Here is an 18317-nt window from a genome sequence, read left to right as displayed (position 1 = left end):
TCGGGTCGGCCGCGTGCAGGGCGAATGCCCTACCTGCTGTACTATTGATCTAGCCCCTAAAAATAGAATTTTTAAGGGAAAAAATTCTTAGTTTCTAAAACAAGATTATGGTGATGGTTTTATAACTATAAAAATACTGAAATATATTAATTTTTCTTTACCTGTATAACACATGTAATTGTGTCACAAAAGATCTGCTTTATAAAATGCTCTTTCCACTTTCATGCTACTAAGTTGCAGTAATGGTGTAAATAAAAACCATAAAAATTAACATATTATGACTTCATTATTTAAACTATACTAAGAAAAAAAAAACACTGTAGAATGAAAATAAAACATGTCTTCTCCCCGAGAGATGATATTAATTTGTTAACTTTGTGGCTGAGCTGTTTGGATCAATCACAACATGGTGAGCCATGAAGGTAGGTAAAACCAGAGTATTAAAGAAAACTAAATGCTCCGGTTCAAAGGGGGAGGGGTGGGAGAGGTAGTGACCAGATCACCCGTGACTCTAGAGTATAGGAAGAAGAAAAAGAATTAAATGGTGGGTGGGAGTATGATGCCACCAACAGGTCAACCTGTACCTGCAGGGTGAGTGCATCAGCAGCCCGATGGTGCCTTCAGGCTTCCTGACACCCCCAAATTGCCACTGTGCCTTTGGCCGGACCGCAACAACTTGGGACTAAGTTTACCAAGAAATTAAAAGGTCAAAAGTTATGTATTTGGAAGCCATGCCCAAAATCCACCTCCAGCTCAGCTATACAAGCTCATTTACTGGCCTTATTTCAGAGACCCATAGATAAATCCCATAGAAAGAGACCAAAAGACACAGTTAATCTCGGACCCAAGCATGGATGAACAGACTGGTGTAAATCGGAGGGGGGCAGGTTGGCCTGTGCCTGCCCAAGCAGAACCCCCCAGCATAGGCTTGCTTCCACAATCCAAAATCGCCGCCATACTCCCGGCCTGACTCCACTGTCTCAGGACAGATCTCACCAAGATATAAGCTGTTAAAATTTTGGGTATGCATGTTTTGTGACTGAAATCTCCAGGTTTTCACAGAGTTGGGGTAGGCTACCTTCCCCCACTTCCCAATACACATGGAAGCACTGCAGTCACCCCCACAAACCAACTCCAGTGCCAGCCTGTAAACTCTATAACTGGTCTTGCCTCAGAGATCCATAAATAAATCTCAAGAAAGATTAAAAGCCAGAGACTCAGCAGCAAATCCTGTAAGACACAACAGAACTGGAGATTTTTCCAGGCCCCATACCAGGCCATTTTCACCAGAGCACCCAAGATGGGGCAGATGCAGTCTCCCCCACATACTCCAAATGGAATCCTGGGAACCAAGAACTTCCACAAGCAAGGCCCAGGTACGTGGGTTCCAGGATTAAATCTCCATGTGGCATGACGGCAGAGGCACTAGCTGTCCCTCCCCAGCTCCCTGCCTGCTCACCTTTCTGTCACGCCCACAATGTGCCTCTGGGCACCATTTTAGCATACCAACCACCATGGTACAATGACACCCAGTTGAATCCCAAAATGGATTGGTGCCCTACAGAAATGTCTCTGGAACCCAACCATTTACAATCTAGGATTCCAGAAGCATGTGGCCGAGGCATCCAGGATATTCTAAATGAGCAATGGACAATAAGTGATCTAGCATCTGCCCCGGGCAGGCAGCTTGAATGGTGGTGGGAAAATTCGAGCAAAACATAATCCCCCAAAATAGAGAGAGAGTATTGGAGATATTGCCTGCTATGGAACAGGATGAGGACTCTGTTTGGGTATGGGGTGATATACCGGGGACACTGGTAGTGGATGGTGTGCACTGTGGAGGGATGGGGGTTCGATCATCGTACGGCTGAGTCTCGAAAATGAAAGCTTTCTAACTGTATCTCACGTTGATTTAATTAAAAAAAAAGGTAATGTGAAGTTCATGCCCAATTTAATCAGCTTAATCAATGGCTGAATAAATAGCAGTAATCCTACATTTAAAAAAAAGGAATCAAATCGTGGGTGGGGTACTGCGGGGGAGGGAGAGACAGATAAGAACCAATAGGGAGCAAGAGGATAGGGTATAGGTTGATACAAGATTGATGTAAATGAATGAGAGTTAAGTATCCAAAGCATAAAGTCAACAACACTGAAATCATAAGACTCAAACTTTAAAACCAAACCAAAAAAGATGCCTCTCATAATGGCAGGCTAGGAGTCAGGAATGGGTGGAGGAGGAAACCTGTGAACATCTCTAGAGGGAAGTTGACAGTGTGTTTGTGTGTGGGGGGGTAGGGGTGGTGGTGCTGGAACTACGCATGTCTAAGACCCATATATGTATGCTTTTGTAAGTCATGGTGCTGAATAAAATTTTAGAAAGAAGCACTAATGGACAACGAAGGGGAAAAGAAAAAATCATAGGGCTCAAAATTAAATGATAAAATTTACTTTCTTTAATCTTTTCCCCTTAAAAAGGGGGAAGAGATTAAACATACTTGAAAAAGGTTGCCATCTATAATTTTTCCTGACAGTCTCTCCATCCAATTCTATAATAAAAAGCCTTAATACAACTTTTAGTTACTAGAATATCTAATGTACACAGAAAACAACTCAGTAAAATAAATGAATACCAATTACACTATAGGGTACAAATGCAAAAAAGATAAATCTTTTTATAGGGAACACAAAACACAAGCATACACCACATCATATGTTAACTACTTCTAATATATTAGTACAAAAATCAATAAACACACATAAAACATGCATAGATAGCACAGCGGTAGGGCGTTCGCCTTACAAGCAGCCAACATGGCTGACCCGAGTTCGATTCCTCCACCCCTCTTGGAGAGCCCGACAAGCTACCGAGAGTATTCGATATGCCAAACACAGTAACAACAAAGTCTCCAATGGAGATGTTACTGGGCCCGCTCAAGCAAATACTATTCTTTAAGAAGGTAAGCAAGGATCAAACCCAGAACCTTGTGAACACATTCTTTATCACTGGGCTATATTCATGATCACATATTATTCCTGATGGTAACATATATTCCACCTTTATAGAAAATAAAATATAAACTGTTAGGAGAGATTTATTGCCTCTGATTCTGAGGTAAATGCTATGTAAAGGGAAACAGAACTCTAGACTTCTCTTTTCCTAGGTATTCACCCATTTGACAGTACAACAGATAGGATGCTTGCCTTGCACACAGCCAATCTGGGTTTAATACCCAACAGGAGTGATCCTTGATCACTGCCAGGTATGTGGGTCCCTGCCCTCCAAAAAAAGATATTCCCTTTTAAAATAACTGTGCTCCTATTTAATAAGTATTGTTTGTGGAGTTTCTATTAACTGTGAAACACATTCATTTATGAATAATGAAACAGCAAAGTTAAAATGATAACAAGGAAATGCACCCAGATTCATTTATTTTTATAGTTCAAATATTTTAATTCTATTTAAATAGCAATCCATAACTTTAAGTTAATATTTTTATACCTTTGATATCCACAAAATCTTATAATTTTCACCATGTAAAATTTTAAAGATGAAAAAAATTGAATTGTAAAATAGAATATCCAACGTACACAGAAGACTACTTTCATATATTATAGATAGATATTCTTTTATCTTATTGACCACAAAATTTCAAAACTTTTTGGGCCTGAGAGATAGTGCAGGCTATAGCATGCTTGCCTTGCATATAGCCAACCCAGATTAAATCCTTGGCATTACATACGGTGCCCCAAGATCACTGGGCATGATCCCTGAGAGCAGAGTCAGAGGTAAGCCCTGGGTACTGCTGGGAATAGTCCCCAAACAAAATTAAACAAACAAACAAACAAAAAACAACAACAACAAAAAGACCCAAAAAAATCACCACATTTGCTTTATTTGTTTTTCTCTAGATCCCGAATCTCCTTTTCCACATACTAAAATGAAGTTTAAAGAAAGCACGAACTTCACAGAATGTTCTATTGGATTGAGTCAAAAAGATAAGAACAAATATGAGACGATCTCACACATATGTGAAATATAAAGTAAAATAGCATGGGAATAGCCAGAGACCAAAGAAAACAAAACCTGAGTCTTCCCAGGGAGTGGATGATAGATAAAAATGGCCTAGAGACAGCAGTGAAGGATACTGGCACTCTAGTGCTGGGTGTGGTGCAGTAACTTTTTCTGTCTAAACCGCAACTGCTAATCCCACTGTAAATATGATGCCTCGGTTAAATAAAATAAAAATAAAAATTTTTTAGCAGAAGGATTCAGTGAAAAAGTATGACTCTTTAATATTTCTGTTCTATTATAAATATTTAAGAATCACATGGTAAGATCTGTTTAAATAATCAACTTAGAACACTCTGTTTCTGACATATTTGCTTTCTAGAACTTAAGGAATGCATTGACTAGCGCTCATTACATCTCAGGCCCACTCCTAGCAATTCTCGACCTGGTGTGGGTCAGACAGTTTTGTTGCTTGAGCTAAGTGGTATTTAGATAAGTACATCCAGGCACGTGGATTGCATCAAGTGCTGCTCTGGTGATCAAAGAGATACCGGGGGTCAAGTCAGATCTTTATACATACTAGGCAACTATTCTACCATTTGAGGTGTCTCCTAGTCCCTTTAAGATATATTTGACTCTATTGTTTCATTCTAGATATTATAAACCAGAAGTATGGCAGAACCATAAGCAAATCACTATTAAAGATAAAACAATAACTTTAAAGTGATTTTTGCAGCACTTAAAAATTTTTGTTAAGAACATGCTGGCATCTCTACACAAGCTTGGACGAGAACACTGTGAGAACAGTTTTCACAAGAGAACCTGCAGAAAAACCCAGGTATGTGGGACCCATGAGTGAAATCTCCAAGCTCACTGAGAGCCCGCCTTGGGCTCCCTCCCCCAGCTCCCAAGTTTTCCAGTGGCTTGGCAGTGACACCACAAACTGTCCCCAGTACCATATAACCTCATCAACAGCCAAGAAGAGAGCGACATAGGCCTTACCCATGAGTGAATCTGTTCTATAATCATATTCTAAATTTCAGAATTTGCAACCTCTCATACTTTAGCCCACTGATGTACCAAAAGTAGCACACATTTGTTTGGGTTTAACATACATGATGGTAATGTCTTATACAAGGGTTTAAATGACTCCAGGATGAAATACAACAATCTTCACACAATTTCCTCTTATGTTGGTGGGAAGGTGCATAGTGTTGGGATTGGTGTTTGACTATTAAATGTAATAAATTATTGTGAACAACTTTATAAAAATAAAATAAAAATAAAAAATTAATAATCTGACAATGATTTTGAATGTTTTTTAAATCAAAAAATAGTCTGATATGTAGGTCAAGTGCAAACTTTACATATTATAAAATATTCAAAATTTCAAAGTTAAATATGCAATGAATGAGTTTATATATATTTGCAATACAATAAATATAACAGAGTACCATTTCAACATGTGAATACTTACTTATATAGGCTAATATGTCAGTAAGGAATCTAAATTAACAACAAGCAATAAATAGCATTATAACTTTTCCATAAAAACTTTCATAAAATATAAAAATACTCTAACCGATACGCTGACTTGGTATTTTAATTCCAGGAGTCATGTCATGATTTTTATTTTTAAATATTTCTAACATAATTTTATAAATATATTTAGTAACTACTAAATATGTAAAATTTTTGTTTAAACAATTTACCAACTTTATCTTATTTACCAATTCTATCTATGTGATTAGCCATACCTTCCAAGTGACTGTCTTTGATGGACTGGGCTTTCTTTGGTGACTTTATAAGAGAAACTTTGTTTTCATTGTTTTTGAATATTGCTAGACGCACAGTCGGATCTAGAGAATAAGAAAAAGATGTGACAAAATTTCAGTGCTGCTTAATTCCTTCTCTGAAAAGCTACATATTTTTTTTTATCACAGTACATAAAAAAAGATAATACACGTGCTATAAAACACTGAAACTAGTGATGATGCCATTGATGCTATTCTTACAAACTTATAATACCAGATCAGGGAGAAAATTCGAAGGCCCAGAGTTGATTCTTTACATGCAGGAGTACCAATTTCAATACCTGGCACCACAGGGAACCAAGCACTGCCAGGGTGGCCCTGATGGCACCCTCACTGCTCTTTGTAAGCCTCGCCTACAGCAGGTCCTGGCCTGAACTGCCAGGCCCACACAGCAGGGTCAGTATCACTGCCAGACTCTTGAGCACTGTGTGGGAGGCCAAAGCAAACCAAATGAAACCAAGAAAAGAAACCTTCATAATGTGAATACCAACCATTCTTAGTTACTTGATTAGACACAAAACCAATAGATAGAGTAGAAATACTAACAAGGCGAAAACCCTTACATTTAAAAGTTTCAGTTATCCTTTTTTTTTAAGTTTGAGGAGTTTCTTAATAGTTTATTGAAAAAAAAACTGTAAACAATGAAATAGTGGTGTGATTATAGAGAGCAGTATAAAGAGTGAAACGTGTGCATTTAAATAACAAAAAACCCTATAATCCAGGAAATCACACATTTTCTTAGTATGTAATGCAATCAGCAAAAAAAAAAACAAGATACTAAAATTCTTTAATTAGTTCTCAATGCTGGAGCGATAGCACAGTGGGTAGGGTGTTCGCCTTACACGCGGCCAACATGGCCGACCCGAGTTCGATTCCTCCACCCCTCTCGGAGAGCCCGGCAAGCTACCGAGAGTATTTGATATGCCAGACACAGTAACAACAAAGTCTCCAATGGAGAAGTTACTGGGCCCGCTCGAGCAAATCGACGATCAACGGGAGGGCCTTTACTTTACTTTACTTAGTTCTCAATGCAATAGAATTGAATATATTTGGCAGAAAGGTAATGATCTTTTGTTTTGTTTCTTAGAGCGATACAGACTGGTGCTCAGCTCTGTGCTGATGCTCAGGAGAACATATGGTGTGTTGGGGATTAAACTAGAGTCAGTCATATGCAAGGTGAATGCCGTAATCCCTGGATTATTTCTCTGGACCCAGAAAAACAATTTTATATATTTCTCAGATTATATATCTATATTTTATACATTTATACAGCTGAAGACTTCCGGGACCCAGCCACAGCCATGCTGAGACCACTCTCCACATGATAGGATGAGCCTCACGCATGAAGGAACTGGCAGAGGAACCCAGGTGTACGGGACCCAGGGCTGAGATCTCCAATCCTGCTCGAATTGGGACTGGGCCTCCTCCACCCAGATCCCCCATCTTCCAGTCACTAGACAGTTACACCCACCAACTGCCATGTAACCCCATCAACGGCCAGGATCCAGAGACTATAAAACCAAACTCCCGGAAGCAAATGTGGCCGCATGACCTCTTATTGTATAGTTCTCACTCTCAGAGAACCCGGCAGGTTACCAAGAGTATCTTGCCCGCATGTATGCCTGTCTGGGAACACCTATAAAGGTGATTAGAGGCTGCTCCCAAAGCCTCCATCCCTCTTGGAGAGCCCAGCAAGCTTCTGAGAGCATCCCTCCCACAGGCAAGCTACCCATGGGGTACTCGATAACACAAAAACAGTAACAATGATGGTCCTCAATCCCCTGACCCTGAAAGAGCCCCAAATATGCCATAGGGCTACACCTGAACATGACAGGGACGAATGGAGATGTTACTGGTGCCCGCTCAAGCGAATCGATGAACAACGGGGTGATAGTGATAGTGGTAGTGATTTTATACATATTCCATAAGTTTATTGACCTAGGGTTTAATAAGAGCCTGTTTTTCTATACAGATTCAATATCATTATAAGGATAAGCCTATATTATTAATCTTGTATTATTATAAGTAATAGATTGTATTATTTTTTGTTTTAGTGCCACAGTCAGCAATGCTCAGGGCTTACTTCTGGCTGAGTTCACAGACCATTTCTGGAAAGTTTAGGGGGCCATATGGTGTGCCTGGGATAGAACACAGGTTGGATATGTCCAAAGCAAATACCCTACTTGCTGTACTATCACTCTGACCCCAATAATACTGTGTACACATTTAATATGTGAATTATCATATACCTTCTAAGTCCTTTACAGATAAAACTATACACATGTCAAAGGAGTATTAATTATGGAAGATTATTAAGGCTCTGTATGATATTCTATAATCTGCTGAACTTGATAATCCTTCTCCTATTCTTGACTTTCTATTTAATCTATGTAGTTCCTGATAAAAGGTAACAAAATTAAACAAACCTGAGATAGACCCAAACACCAACTTTTACTAGTTGTATGACTGAACAATTGTAGAATAAGATTGCTGTTACCCTCTGCCTCATCCTCTATCAAACAGAAATTATACCGACTTTGAAATCTTTCTATGAAATGACAAAAAGTGTAAAAAGATAAACTCATGCCTACAAGATTCTGTGCTCAGCATCAGTAAACACAAAATTACAAGTGTAAATGACAATATTATCTGCAATTTCTGTTCTTAGATCAGATCTTAAGTCATTTAAGGTGGGATATAAAGGAAACAGTTTAACATGCCCATAATTATTTCTATAATAAAACAAATGAAAGTTCTCTATCATTTAAATCATTGCATTCCCTTACTCAAATAATCACTTTGTCATAAATTCTTATTATGTGAAATATCAATAACAATAACATGTCCTCATACTATTTTCAAGAGAAAATAATGCATATAATGCTTAAAAATATTTAGCCCAATTTTCTCAAAATAATTATATTTATCAAGCGCACTGTATCATGGTAAATGTAAATATTGCCAATTCCAATATCCTTTTACCTCAAAATATTCTGATTTTACGGCTTAAAATTATTTTGTCTTCAATTAATTTTTTAAGGGATAATAAGAAAAAGAAAATGATAATTTCAAATGGGAAAAAAGTGACCTCATTTTGATTGCAACTTGAAGTAATACTGTGAATAAAGTTTTTTCTTCCTGAAAAAACAATTTTCTTGCCTTTCAAAATACATGAAAACCAATGTACTAATACAAGTATTAGAAAGAAGACCACTTTGACACCATCCTGTTTCTTGTATTATAAAGTCAGTTTTGTATTATCTAGTCCTTCAAGATCAAGGACTGAGTCATATGGCTCTTGGTGATTTTAATTTCTGAATCTCCCAATTTTACTTGTCCAGTATCTAAGGAAATATATGTCAAATACATCTGTATAAAATTTTAGAAAGATCTACAAAGAAACTGAAATTGTTATGATGCCTGTGCTTTGACACTTGACACATTATCCCTATTCTCATGTAAGCACTTTAATTAGGTATTAGGGTATGATTAAAATCATCTTGACCACTGTGTAGCCCTTATTTTTTCATTTGGTTTGGGACCCAATCCCATGGTTCTCAGGGCTTATTCGTAGCTGATTTCAGTAAACACTCCTGGCAGGCTCAGGGGACCATACGGTGTCCTGGGGATCAAATCTGGTTGTGCCACATGCAAGATAAATGCCTTCACCACTGTATTATGGCTCTATAATCCTTTTTTAAGTTTCTATAATACTGATCTTAGCACAATTATTTTACTTATATTTACTTCATACAGAAAAATCTGGTAATTATGCATTTTCTGCATGTGCCCCAAGTACAGCAGTGCAGTGAAGTAAGTTTTATGTTAAGGTGAAATGAGCAGTTATATACAGGGAATACTCATATAGGGATATCATTTACTGATTTAAATTTTCCTTTTAAAATTCTAAAATTAAATAAATATAATGTACATACAACCATAAACTTTTCCACAGTCTAATATTTAGGAACTTTCACTAATTTGTAGCTGATTTGATTAAAGTAGATTGAATATTGAATAAGTTACTGATTGAATATGCCAGAAATGCTGTTTAGTTCTGGGATTCTGTGAGAAATAAGGAGAACCTTGGCCTTCAAAGATCTTATGATTCAAATACAATTGTTTTGTTAAAGGCACAGCATAATAATACTTGATCAAAATACTTATAAGTTAATTTTGAAAATTAGAGGTAAAAAAATCACTAAACTTCATTTTGCCACAGTTGTATCTCTTTTGAGCCCTCTCTCATAACAATCTTTAGCTATATTTAGCAAAACAATCTATTTGTTATAACCTAGCAACTACTTAGTTTTTTTCATTTATAATTTTATAATTTTATTTTAATTGGGAGTAAAGGTTTTGGGCACACCACCAACAATACTCCAGTCTTCTCCTGGCTCTGTGCAGAAGGACCTTTCTCGAAAGTATTTGTGGGATCATTTTGGATACTGGGGATCAAACCAAGGTCTGCCAGATGCAAAGCAATTTTATGCCTACACTCTCTCTCCAGTCCTCAGACTAGCTACATTTAATTCATACTTTAAAAAGTTAATATTTTACAAACTTTTTATGCAACTTAATTATTGTTAGAGGTATTACCAACATGGTCTATTCTTCTTTTTCTTAGTTTTTTTTGGGGGGGAGGGGGCTTGGAGGGTGGGTGTAGGGGGCACATCTAGTGCTGTTCATGACTTATACATGTACCTGCACATAGTTGTCACTCCTAGTGAGGCTAGAGGACCATATGTGGTATTAGGGGTCAAACCCAGGTCAGCTGTGCTTGGCAAATGCCCTGCCACCTCTTCTGTCTCCCGTCCCCACCACCATAATTTTAAGCTCATTTATTCATATAAATAAAATTAGCAAATTGTATTACATACTTAACATATTTCACAATCTGAAATGTTTACAACTGGCTGCAAGTTTATTCTCATCCTTAGTTGTAGCGCTATCATCTTAACTCAATTAGTATAGTACTTTTCATTCTGATCTTTCTTTTTACTATGAAATTTAAAACTTGATATGCATAAATATGATAAGTGTAGGAAAACTACATATGTCTTCATCCTTGTGATCTTAGCTCTTATACTTCTTACCAGCTGATTTTTACCAAAATTCCTATATTCAGACCTCATCCTCTCCAAGGAGAACTCCACCTCAGAACCAATCACTCATGTCCACTCCCTGTCCAACTCATCTCAGTTTTGTAATTATCTTCACTACCTTTATGTTATTGAATCTGCATGTTTTCAGTGGTCTTTCAATCCTCACCTTGAGAGTGATTTATTTTTACTGCACTGCAAAACTATACTGGGTATATGCTGAATTCCAATGCAGCACAGGAAACAATAAAAACAAACTAAAGAAAATTTCAGCAAGTGAATCTGTTAATTTAAAATGGATTAAAGATATTGATATTAGAATCTATAAAGTTAATTGAAATACACATAAATAGAAACTATAAAGTAAATTGAAATAAAAATAAACAGAATTATATGGATATGACCACAGAGATGTCTCTAATGATTTGACTATGCTGCGGGAAAAAAAGGAAGAAATCAATGGCACTACCTCAAACAGAAAAGTTCTTTCACAATGAAATATACTAGGGTCAAAATAAAAGCACACTTTAGATGATGGGGAAAAACATACACACTTCTGATAAGGAATGTAAAAATTACAAAGAACTCAATTACAAAAACCAACAAATGAAAACACAACAACATCAAAAAATAGGGAAAGGAGATGAATAAGCATTTCCTCAAAGATGATACATGGATAATCAATAAGTATATGAAAAAATTCATTATTAATTTATTACCAGGAAAATCCAAATCAAAACCCCAGTGACAATGGTCTATATCAGAAAGAAAAGAAAAGATATTGTTGCCAGCATGTGGTAAAAGAGAACCCACATTCAGTCTTGGTGGAACTAAATATAATCTGGTTTCTTCTCTCTAATAAAAAGCATGGGATTGTCTCAAATAATTCATATAACCAGCAATTTTACTCTTTGGCATCTATCCCAAGAAAACAGAAACACCGACTGGAAAATATATATGCACACCTATGTTTATTGCAGCACTATTTACAATAGCCAAGGTTTGGAAACAAACCAAATGTCTCACTACAAGTGAATGGATAATGTTTTGATGCATATGTATATGTAATGGTGTACTTTCAGCTAGAAGAAATGGTGAAATCTTTGCTTTCTGCTACAATGTGCATGGGGCTAGGAATGTCATGTTAAGCGAAATTAGTCAGAGGAAGGACAAATGATAGCCTCCCTCATTGGCAATAAAGAAAGCAAAGATATGGGCAGTACCCAGTGATAATGAACCCCTACGGCTGTCACTACAGAAAAGAAGTTACCAAGAAGTAGGGAAAACACAGTGTATAAAGGACACAGAAAAGTTGTGAATATCTTTGACACATCAATAATGCGGGGCTGGAGTGATAGCAAAGCAGGTAGGGCATTTGCCTTGCATGCAACTGACCAGGGTTCGAATCTCAGCATCCCATATGGTCCCCTGAGCACCAGCAGGAGTAATTCCTGAGTGCAGAGCTGGGAGAATCCCTGTGCATCGCCAGGTGTGACCCAAAAATAAAAAAGTAATAATAATAATAATGGTTGACATGCACAAACTTTGTACATCAAAAATATAAACTTAAACACTATTTTAAATATGTTAACTCAAAATTGATGAAAGACCACAATGGTCATAATAACCATCATACTACATCATGAGCAAAATAGCAATAGCTTATAAAGAAATAACTATCAGAATTCGTTATTGGTAATCTCTTAACATTTTAGATTCCATTCCATTATTGTGCCTTTCACTACATCTTCTTCCCCTCCAGAGATTTGTTTCAAGCAGGTAACTTCATTTATCTCAGAAGTCATCGGTGCTGAATCTTCTCTGATAGCAGACTACACTGCATACTTCTTTTGCAATTTACTGAGTCACCATGAGATGCAGACTTACAAAGCTAGTCGGTTCAGTCATAGTGTTCCAACATCCATCCCTTTACCAGTGTACATTTCCCTCTGCCAATGTCCCCAGTTTCCCTCCAGCCACCCTCCCCCAAGTCTGTCTCTATGGTAGTCACTTTTTTCTTTATGTTCTCCTTCTCTCTCTCTCTTTCTCTTTCTCTCTCTGTCTGTCTGCCTCTCTCTGTCTCTGTCTCTCTCTGTCTCTCTCCTCCTTTTCTCCCCTTCTTTCTCTCCCTCCCATTCCTCCCACTCTTCCAATTCCTTTTGGGGCATTATGGTGTGCAATACAGGTACTGAGAGGTTTGCTCTTTTCCCTGTTTTCAGCACTAAGCAGCAGTCTTAGTGGCATTCTTCCTCTGTTTCTAACTGAACCATTTCTACTATCATCTTAAAGCTAATAATTTAGACTCAGATTCTTTGGCTTATAAATAAATATAAGTAAAGTAAAAAGTAAAGGCCCTCCCGTTGATCATCGATTTGCTCGAGCGGGCCCAGTAATGTCTCCATTGGAGACTTTGTTGTTATTGTGTCTGGCATATCGAATACTCTCGGTAGCTTGCCGGGCTCTCCGAGAGGGGCGGAGGAATCGAACTCGGGTCGGCCATGTTGGCTGTGTGCAAGGCAAATGCCCTACCCGCTGTGCTATCGCTCCAGCCCCTAATAAATAAATATACATATATATAAATTAAACAAATAGGAAATATAAAGTGCTTGCTATTAGCAAATTGCTTTTAAGGTTTTTTTGGCAGATATTTGAATTAAAGATTATATACTCTGTGCATATATGCCTTAGCTTCTTGAGGATTATTAGTTTCTTAGATTGTAAAATGTAATTGGTTTCATTTCATTAAAATTTTCTCTTTGCGGACACTTCCTCTTGCTTTCATCCCTACTCGCTAAGTTTCTCAAAGGTTTATGGACAATGTTGCCCTCTGGTGGTTGAAAATTTATGATTGGCAAGTTCATAGAAAATACTTATAGTTGCATATATATTTGAAAACTACTAGTAAAATGTTAGAACTTCACAGAAATTAAATATATATTTTTAAGTTTTATTAGTGAAACACCATGAGGTACAGTTGTAGACTTATAAATTTTTGTGCTTGGGTTTCAATTATACAATGATCAAATACCCATCCCTCCACCAGTGCCCATTTTCCACCACCACTGATCCCAGTATCCCTCCCAGCCCCCCCCCCCCCCCGCCCCATCCCACCCTGCCTCTGTGGCAGAGCATTCCCTTTTGTTCTCTCTTTCTCTTTTTGGGTGTTGTGGTTTTCAAAAGAGGCAATGAGTGGTAATCATGTTTGGTCTATAGTTTACTTTCAGCTTGCTTCTCCCATCCTGGGAGAATCCTCCCAACACCCTTTATTTGGAGCTCCCTTCTCTGTCTGAGCTGCCTTTTCCCCCAGCATGTGCAGCTGGCCTCTAAGCCATATAGCAAACCTCCTGGTACTTATCTCGGCTATTCTTGGGTGTTAGTCTCCTGTTTTGTTACTTTATGCTCCCCAGATGAATGCAATCTTTCTACGTCTATTTCTTTCTTTCTGACTCAAGAAATTAAATATTTAAGTATGGTTCCTGTGATTAACTTAGTTACAGTTAAGAATCATAGCTATTATCTTAGGAATTTTAAATAAGTATATATCATTAATTTTAACAATATAAAAGTAGAAATTCTTCATTTATAAAAATAAACTTTAAGCACAGTCTTAACTGATTCACTCACTGACACATAAATAAGTGCTATATTCTCAATATAAAAGAAAACGCATAATTTGAGAGTTTTCTGATGATTTTCATGTTTTCAACTTTTAATCCTACCTTGAATCTTGCTGTGGGAGAGTAGAGAAAAACCGTGCGAGTAATTTAAATGTCATTAAGACTTACATTTCAGCATTCAATGTTTAAAGAAAAATTGCTCTTATTTGATCACTAGTAACTTGAAAAAGCAAAACATTTTAATAGAAATCTGAAAGTTCACATAGTAACAAGAAGACAGTTGGTTTACAATCATTTAATTAATGGTTCCCATAAAAATTATAACTACCATCTTGGATTTTTACCTAACAGGTTAGGATTGATTACCACTGTCAAAACGTTAAGCTTGTGACTAGTTAACTTTTCTGCCTTCTATTTTCATTTGTTATCCTAGCATGCCCCCTTGTGACAGATAAAAAGACATTTTCATCTTTATAATAATTATCTAATTTTGTCATTAAAGTAACAATTTTATATATGAATATATATTTCCTATTTGAAAGTTTTATATCTTATTTATATTGCTCATATATCAAACATGTACTAGACATTAAAAACTCTGAGTTGTAAGAAATGACAATAAGACATCAGTATCTCCAGAGACAGATTGATATGAAAATTCTAGCATGATATACTTTTCTCTACCTTAATTATTAGAAACATGAGAATACTGGGAATATGTAATAGTTATATCAGTAATTGTTGAAATTCAATCTGTTCTCAAATAATACTATTTAAACTGTCCCATTTTTTACATACAATTTATGCCTGAAGATTAAAACTAATGTTCTCTCAATAAAAATTGTTTCAAAAAATAAACTTACACCAGAAGTTTCAGAAGTTATTCTCAGAACAACTTATTGGGTATGTTCATGGACAATGTTTAAGATGAGTAGGAAAGAACATTAAAACAATTAAAAAGTTAATCAAACTACTCTGACTTACTGACTGGATTCCACTTTCCCAACTAAAATATCCTATTAAAGACTTGCAGTTGCTATTTTCTTGGGCAAATACCACATCGATTTCAGTTCACAGAATATTGATGAACTTAAAATGTATTTATTAAACAGTTTTACAGGAGGCTTAAAGCAAGTTGACAAATGCCATATTTTTACCTTTAAAACATCTAAATTTTCAATATTTTAAATCTGAAAAACTTTTAGTAAATAAGTAACTTTGTTGTTTTAACAAAAAGATAAAATCTAGACATTACTAATATAATACCAAAAAAGTTACATTTGCAAAGATAAAATGAATTGTTTATAGCTGTCAATGGTTAATATGAGCTATGCCAGCAATTATTATCTCTTCTTCAGAAACCAACAGTATTATGGTTATTTTTGTTTCTGTTTACAAAAGATAAAATATGTTTATATCCTTATTAAATATAAATAGCACATATGTACATATTTCTTAGAATTTTACTAGTAAACTACTTATTACAGTAATGAATATAAAATTTATGAAAAGATAAAATTAAACTCATATGTAGAAAACTGTAAAGCTTTACTCCCAACATTCATGTAGTATTGTAAACAATGGATATTCAACAAAATATTTATTGAAATGTATCTAGATGCTTCTTTGCATACTTTTGCAAAAAGTAAAAGGATAGGTATAGTTTCCATAATTGTTTCAAGATATGGTAATTTTATTAATGTGTTTCATTACGTAGATAAAAGATAATTGACAAAACAAGAGAAACTAAGAATTTTTTAAAATTATTTTACTTAGAGTAAGTCTGTGATTTAATGTGTGAATAAAAAGTTATGAATAGGTGCGAAGAAAATGAAATATGCAAATTATTTCAATCGTAAAGTCATAAGAACCTGCATTTCTGTCTTCACTCCTATAAGCTTCTCTACACATTAAGCAATTACATTACAATGTCCAAGAGTGTCCAAATAAAATAATTTGGAAATTTTGTCAAGGAGCATAGAAGAAAAAAATGCCTTTAAATATTTTCCAAGCTCTGCATAATTATAAAGGATACACATTATGCTTCTCTTTTAAAGTGTCAAATAGGTTTTCATAGTGAAGAGTCAGAGAAACGATGAATTAAAACAAATAGCCCATCAGATGATTAATAAGTTAAAAAACATATAAAGTCAGATATATATTTAGAAAAGGTTGTGTTTAGAATCAATATTGTCCAAAATAAAATGACTTAGGAACAAATGCAGTATAATACTCAGTATACATTCCAACAATCAATGGCCACATAGATAAGCTACAGAGAGAAATGTGAAGATAACTTTGCAAACTCTAACAATCATTCAATGCAATAACATTATAATTTTCTCTAAGATTCTTATGTGTTACTTCGGAATTATTAATTTTATCTAGGATAATATAAGACAGATTTAAGAGATATATGTATTCATATATGTGGAATTAATTTATTCTTATTAAATCATATTTGATAAAATATTTTAAAAGTTATCTTTAATCTTACATACGATTATAATTGAAAGAACTTTGTTACCCACCTAAGTTTTTCCTTAATTTTGTTGCTTTCATTTTTCGTGCTCTTTTCAGCATTTGCTGAGCAGTTGAAATATCCTTAAATCCCCTATTAAAAGATTAAATTAATAAAGAAAAAACAAATATTGAGAAGATATTTACAATAGCATATATATGTAAATATACAAATCTGAGTCATATTACAAAGAATTTGGATTCCATTAAAGAACCTGCACTTAACAGTTATTATATAGTTTCTAAAAAACTAACAAAAGTGTCTGAAATTTTGAAAAATATGTCTAACATTTAATTTCAATTTCCTAACATTTAGTGTAAAATAAACTACCTACCATTCTTCTGAAATTTTTTCTTCTTTTTCAGATTTTAGCAAACTCTTTCTACTGGTCTTTGATTCAGGTGTCCAGGATAAAGTTCTATCTTCTAATCTGCTAGTAGAAAAAGACAACCCTTAATTTAGTCAACACTAGTATTTCAGCACTTTTGAAAACTGCAGGCTATTTATGTTGTCTGAAACTTGGAAATAGAGTCAATTTAAGTTACAGAAAAACTTTATCTTGAACAGTAATAAAAGTCTGCCATTAATTTTAAATGTTTACATTTCAATTACTTGAAGCATATTTCAATCCCTTTGTCGGGAGAAATGTAGCACTGGGAATTTTTATTCTAATTCTTATCTCTACCTATATAGCAGCATTTAAAAGTCTGTTCGTTTACAACAATTAATTATGCAATTTCACTCATACAAACTTTGCAGTTGTTTAATGTACCAGACTAGTATTTTTCAGAAACTGAAAATTCCATATAGGTATTATACTCTTAACATTTAACGTCCCTTCATCTTACGAAAAAATAAATTTTCATCTATTTTTATAATTCTATTACATTTGTTAAATGTGTAATGTTTTTGTCATTCATGAGTTGATCCTCTGAGACAGTTAATTTAATTTCAGTTAAAATAGCTTTACCTGCTAATTAAATGTGTGTGTTCCGATGAAAATGAATTTTCCTTCTCATTGCTGAGCCAAGCTTGAGCAGGATGACTTGGTAAACTAAGGGAAGTGTCATCACACTTGAATGTTCCAGAGAACTTTATCAGAAAAGACATACATATAAATATAAAGTAAGCTGAGAAATTATAGCATTCATAAGGTATTATTTTAAGAACATATTACCAGGTAGCCTCATAAGGGAAATTTATATAAGTTGAAAATTATAATAAAATTTATAAAAACATACTAATGTCTTTTCC

At 35.3% G+C, this 18317-nt stretch overlaps 1 protein-coding gene across 1 annotated transcript in view; it reads right to left on the bottom strand.

Moving 5' to 3' along the window:
• The window catches only part of LRRIQ1 (leucine rich repeats and IQ motif containing 1), a 246312-nt gene that overhangs the window by 96825 nt on the left and 131170 nt on the right, over positions 1-18317 (bottom strand). Inside the window, exons 20-23 of the mRNA XM_056116978.1 lie at positions 18034-18155; positions 17398-17493; positions 17074-17156; positions 5767-5868 (exon numbers count right to left, since the gene is read on the bottom strand). Of these exons, the coding sequence (XP_055972953.1) occupies positions 5767-5868; positions 17074-17156; positions 17398-17493; positions 18034-18155 (403 nt within the window). The remainder of the gene's footprint in view (positions 1-5766; positions 5869-17073; positions 17157-17397; positions 17494-18033; positions 18156-18317) is intronic.

The sequence above is a fragment of the Sorex fumeus genome, unplaced genomic scaffold, assembly GCF_029834395.1.
Source record: "Sorex fumeus unplaced genomic scaffold, SorFum_2.1 ptg000003l, whole genome shotgun sequence".
Classification (NCBI taxonomy): Eukaryota; Metazoa; Chordata; class Mammalia; order Eulipotyphla; family Soricidae; genus Sorex; species Sorex fumeus.
The sequence above is the reverse complement of the archived record's forward strand: the minus strand, read 5'-3'. Positions and strand labels throughout refer to the sequence as shown.